This window comes from Azolla caroliniana, unplaced genomic scaffold (genome assembly GCF_043228905.1).
Source record: "Azolla caroliniana isolate FFs.n. ecotype wild unplaced genomic scaffold, voAzoCaro1.0.p SCAF_2, whole genome shotgun sequence".
In the NCBI taxonomy this organism is placed as follows: Eukaryota; Viridiplantae; Streptophyta; class Polypodiopsida; order Salviniales; family Salviniaceae; genus Azolla; species Azolla caroliniana.
In genome coordinates, this window is record NW_028230437.1 from 24178210 (window position 1) to 24183500 (window position 5291).

Here is a 5291-nt window from a genome sequence, read left to right on the forward strand (position 1 = left end):
GGTCCTTACGCTTTATACAAGATCTCCAACCCGTCAACAAGGTGACGATCCAAAATGCCAGAATTGGTCCAAGCGTGGATGAATTTGCCAAAACCTTCACGGGAAGATCGATCTATTCCATTGGTGATCTCTACTCGGGTTATGATCAATTTCAATTGTCCGTCGATAGTAGAGATATAACGACAATGAGGACGCCGATCGGGTTGGTAAGGATGTGCACCTTACCCCAAGGTGCGACAAATTCCGTAGTCCACATGGTGAATGCCATGAACAAAGTGTTGAGGGATTGTATCCCTGATATCACAATGCCCTTCTTAGACGACATTCCAATCAAAGGATGCTTGGTGGAAGAAAAAGGATGCTTGGTGGAAGATTCGTCATCGATCATATAAAGGATAGCGAGAAGGTGTTGCAAAAACTTGAGGATGCGAATCTCACGTTTTCGGGAGAGAAGTCTGCATTCGGTCAACCAGAAATATTGGTAGTAGGACACTTATGTGGGTCTTATGGCCGGAAGCCATCTCCATCCAAGGTGAATGCTATTCAAGAGATGAAAGAAGAATGTGTGTCTCAAACGGAGGTGCGAAGATTCTTGGGAGCATGTGCATTCTATCACATATGGATTCCACATTATGCCCATATCGCTGAACCATTGTATGGACTATTAAAGAAAAGGAAGAAGTTCGAATGGGAAGATGAGCATACCTAGGCGATTCGAAAGCTAAAGAAACTATTATTGGAAGCTCCAGCACTGCGCAAAGCCGACTACACCATGGTACCCCGATATATGTGACGGTGGATACGAGCCCAACCGGAATTGGATGGGTGATAAACCAAGAAGACAAAGAAAAGAATCGGTATGCAATCCGATTCGGTGCGAAGGTGTTAACCGAAAGACAAAGGAAGTATGCTCAAGTAAAGAGAGAGCTATGGGGAATAGTATCCGCGGTTAAAACCGACCGTGACTACCTTATAGGAACAGAGGTCATAATCGAAACCGACTGTCTACCTATTCTCGGAATGATATCCGGTTGTGCTACATCGGATATTGCTATGCTACGATGGATTGCCTATATCAAGTCCCTCAACCCCGAGATTCGGCATATAAATGGGAAGCATAATGTGGTGGCCGATATGTTGTCAAGGGCAAGGTATCAGGGTGAAGAAGATTTGCACTCCGACGAAGAGGATGTTGGCCTAAACTTCTTTACGGTTTCTTGTGCTTGGGTGCTAACAGTGTTCAAAGAAGAAGATTATGAGGGTGAATTCATCGAAATTGGCAAATACTTAACCTCTCTTACAAAAGATGAATCATCGTCAAAGGAAGACTTCTACCGAATTAGGAAGAAGGCCTACAAGTTCTTCCTCAAAGAAGGACATCTATGGAAGTTTCCGAAGAAGAAGAATGGAACTCCACTTCGAGTGGTGTGCAAGAAACAGGATCAACAAACACTAATTGCTGAATTTCATGATAGTGTGTGGGGCAGGTCATCATGGTATATGGGCAACATTTGCAAAGCTCAAGGAGAAGTATTGGTGGTCGGGTGTTTACAAAGATGTAGCAAGCTATGTTGAAACATGTGAGCAATGCCAATTATACTCGAATATTCAACATAGGGATGAACTTCATCCAACATATCCATTATCAATGCACTATAAGTGGTTGGTAGATATAGTGGTTATGCCAATGGGATTGGGGCAAATGAAATATCTCGTGCTATCAAGAGAGGATCTCACCAACCAAGTAGAAGGACGGGCACTAAGGAATAAAACAACTTCGGCAGTTTGTAGGTTTCTCCTTGAAGATGTTATTTGTCGATACGGATGTGTCGGCAAAATAGTGGCCGATAGAGGAGAATTAGATGCGAATGAAGCTAAAGAGTTCTTTTCAAGAATAGGCGTCAAATTATCGCTCACCATGGCATACAACCCGGACGCAAATGGGAAGGTAGAACGAGGACATAGTCCAATTGTAAAAGCTTTAGCAAAGTCTTGCGATGGCAAAATGGGAAATTGGCCACGATTACTACCTTATGCATTGTGGGCAGATAGAACTACACATAGCACGACTACGGGATATATGCCCGCCGAACTCATATTAGGACAAAAACCAATAATGCCTATTAAGCAAAGTGTTGCTTCATGGACGTCTTTGCCATTGCAAGAGGAAATGAGTCAGGAAGACTTGCTAGCCACGAGGATTCAACAATTAGAACGAAGGTCCGAAGATGTCGAGTTGGCAATAGAATGGTTGTGCCAAGCTCGATTGAAGAACAAGGAGAATTTTGATAGAAAGCATCGTCTTCGACAAAGAAAAATTGAAGAAGGAGATTGGGTTCTTGTCTATGATAGTAATCTCGATAATCAATATAGCACTACTCGAAAGTTTGCAAAACGATGTTTTGGCCCGTATATGGTCAAGAAAATAGAAAGCAATGCAACCTATTTTTTAGCGAAGTTAGATGGAACTCGACTTGCTTTGCCAATAGCAGGGAAGAGGATCAAGATCTTTAAGAGAAGAGAAGCCCCAAATCTTGAGATCAAAGATCTAGATGATGTATCCTCGAACATCGAGGTTGAAGAAGAGTAATTAAAAAAGAGGAACCTCACCACAATTGGTACATACCGGTGGATGTGCAGGTTTGGTGGGGGTGAATGTCGTGTGGTTTTTCACACACGATATGAAAACTAGTAAAATAATTATTTACAGTTAGCTTAATATATGGATATGGAAAGATAGATGTGTTCAAGAGTTTCATAGAGTATTTTACTACGCATAAAACAGATAAACAAGTATCAAGTTATGTGAGTGTGAAGTTTGAAGAAAAGAAAAGAAAAGACAAAACTGTGAGATATCCCACATAGATAGGACAACATTGGAACCCAGAATATATAAGGGAAACCAAAACATATTCACTCTATCAATGTGTGGAGCATAGAATGTTCAAGGTGACTTGGGCTACATTATGTGGTCTGCACGCTTTAGGCATACGCGCGTGTGCATGGCCGCATCGACGTTTTCGGACGTACGCGCGGACAGACGTCTTCGGATATACGCGCACGTGCAAGTTTTAGGCGTACGCGTGGACGTTTTGGACGGACGCGTGTGTGCGCACGCGTGGATGCGTACACTACTACGCTGTTGGGACTTTTGCGCGCGGACGCATCTACGGTTTGGTTGCAACGCACATACGAATTGCGCACGGGCTAAACTTTATGGATGAGTGTGTCATTTGGCCGAATTATACGGACAATCACATGCAACCAAAAGCCAAGGCCATGCAAGTAAAAATAGAGGCCATCCAACTAAAAGTGGGCATGAAAAGTAACATTGGGGAGGAGGATCAACGAGGAGCTCGATATATGTCCCATTTTTTCCCTCCTAGTTTTTTTTTTCCCTTCTTTCTTCTTCCCTCTCGGATTCGAGAAACAAATTATCTCACATATTGATATCAAACTCCTGCAATGTTCACGACACCGGCAATGTTCCGTTCGGTGAAAGAGGTAAGCAAACATACATTAAAAATGTCTTGCATGTTCCCACCATCACGAAGAATTTGGTCTCGGTCAGCCAAATGGTTGAGCAAGGGATGCAAGTACGATTCGACCAAGAAGGGTGCTTTATCGAAAAGGAAGGCCGAATCATCGCACGCGGAAGAAGAGAGAGCCGGATGTTTATTCTCGATTCACACGAGATGAAATCCGCCATGTTCGCAAAAAGCACGAAAGCCGACTCCAACATAGAGCTATGGCATAAGCGAATCGGCCACATCAATCTCAACAAAATCAAAGCAATGAAATCGAAAGGAGTCGTCATCGGACTCCTGACATTCAAAGAGAAGGAGATTGAAGGTGTATGCGAAGCGTGCCAATTCGGCAAGCAACACCGACATCCATTCCCGAAAGAGCGGAACGTGAGCAAAGGTCTACTCGACGTAGTCCATTCCAACGTATGGGGACTGGCTCAAATGGCGACATCCGCCGATATTACATTCTCTTCATCGATGACTTTTCTAGGCACACTTGGATCTACCCGATGCGGCAAAAGAGCGAAGTGTTCGGACACTTCCAAACATTCAAGAATGAAGTCAATAAAGATATGGGTCGACATGTACGTTGTCTTTGATCGGATGGCGGCAAGGAGTACTTCTCGGACGATTTCACGGCGTATCTCTGAAAGGAAGGAATTTGGTGAGAATTCACTTGTCGACGCACTCCGCAACAAAACGGAGTAGCCGAGCGCAAAAATCGGCACATCCTCGAAGTAGCGTGGGCCATGATGAACGAGAAGCATATGCCCAAGTCATATTGGGCCGAAGCTGCAAATACGGTCGTCTACCTAATGAATCGATGCACAACATCCGGCGTGCACGAGGTCACTCCTCACGAAAAATACTTCGGAAAGAAGCCAGACTTATCACACATCCGGATATTTGGCGCGATAGCGTACGTGCACATCCCTGACGAGAAGCACCAAAAGCTTGATCCGAAGTCGGAGAAATGTATCCTCGTAGGATACTCAGTGGAGCAAAAGGGGTACAACTACTACAACCCCTCAACTCGAAAATCTCGCGTAAGTGGAGACGTCATTTTCGACGAGTTTGCATCCTGGTACGCACCAGAGATAACTCCGACTCCAACTCCGCTCGACCCGGAATCCACCGAACAAGAGATAGAGGATGAAGATCGCCTTACGCGCATGTTCGAAGAAAGTCCGATCACGACCCGACTGAGCGGACCACAAGATCCTTTGAGCGATCAAAGCACATCACGGCCTAATCGAAGATGGACAAGGGCAAGGCGAAAATGGCGGAATACGCAGATGATCGTTTCGACGACGATGAGTCGACTCACTCACTTGACAGTGAGTTCGGCGGCTTCAATGTACCAATCGGAGCTAAGAAAGCCCTCATCTCCGCAAATGAAAAGCTCCGTCGCTCTACCCGTGAAAAGAACCCCGTAAGCCGATTCGGCTACAACGATTATATGGCGTACCATTACGCCTTTATGATGAAGGTAGCGACAGTACGGGAGCCGAAAACCTTTCCGGAAGCCGCGAAGGACCCGCGATGGATCGAAGCAATGAATGAGGAGATGCAGGCACTACGGAAGAACGAGACGTGGGATCTCGTTTCCACCTCACCACACAAAAAGGCGATCGGATGCAGATGGATCTCCAAGGTGAAGTATAACGCTGATGGCTCCGTAAACCGCTACAAAGCTCAACTCGTAGAGAAAGGATACGCTCAGACACATGGCGTCGACTACGAAGAGACCTTTGCCCCGGTGGC

At 45.2% G+C, this 5291-nt stretch overlaps 1 protein-coding gene across 1 annotated transcript; it reads left to right on the forward strand.

Moving 5' to 3' along the window:
- The first annotated feature begins 1648 nt into the window (after positions 1 to 1648).
- LOC147867718 (uncharacterized) lies at positions 1649 to 2590 on the forward strand. The gene has a single exon (XM_087315742.1). The coding sequence runs from the start codon at positions 1649 to 1651 to the stop codon at positions 2588 to 2590; it is 942 nt and encodes a 313-aa protein (XP_087171868.1).
- The last annotated feature ends 2701 nt before the right edge of the window (positions 2591 to 5291 follow it).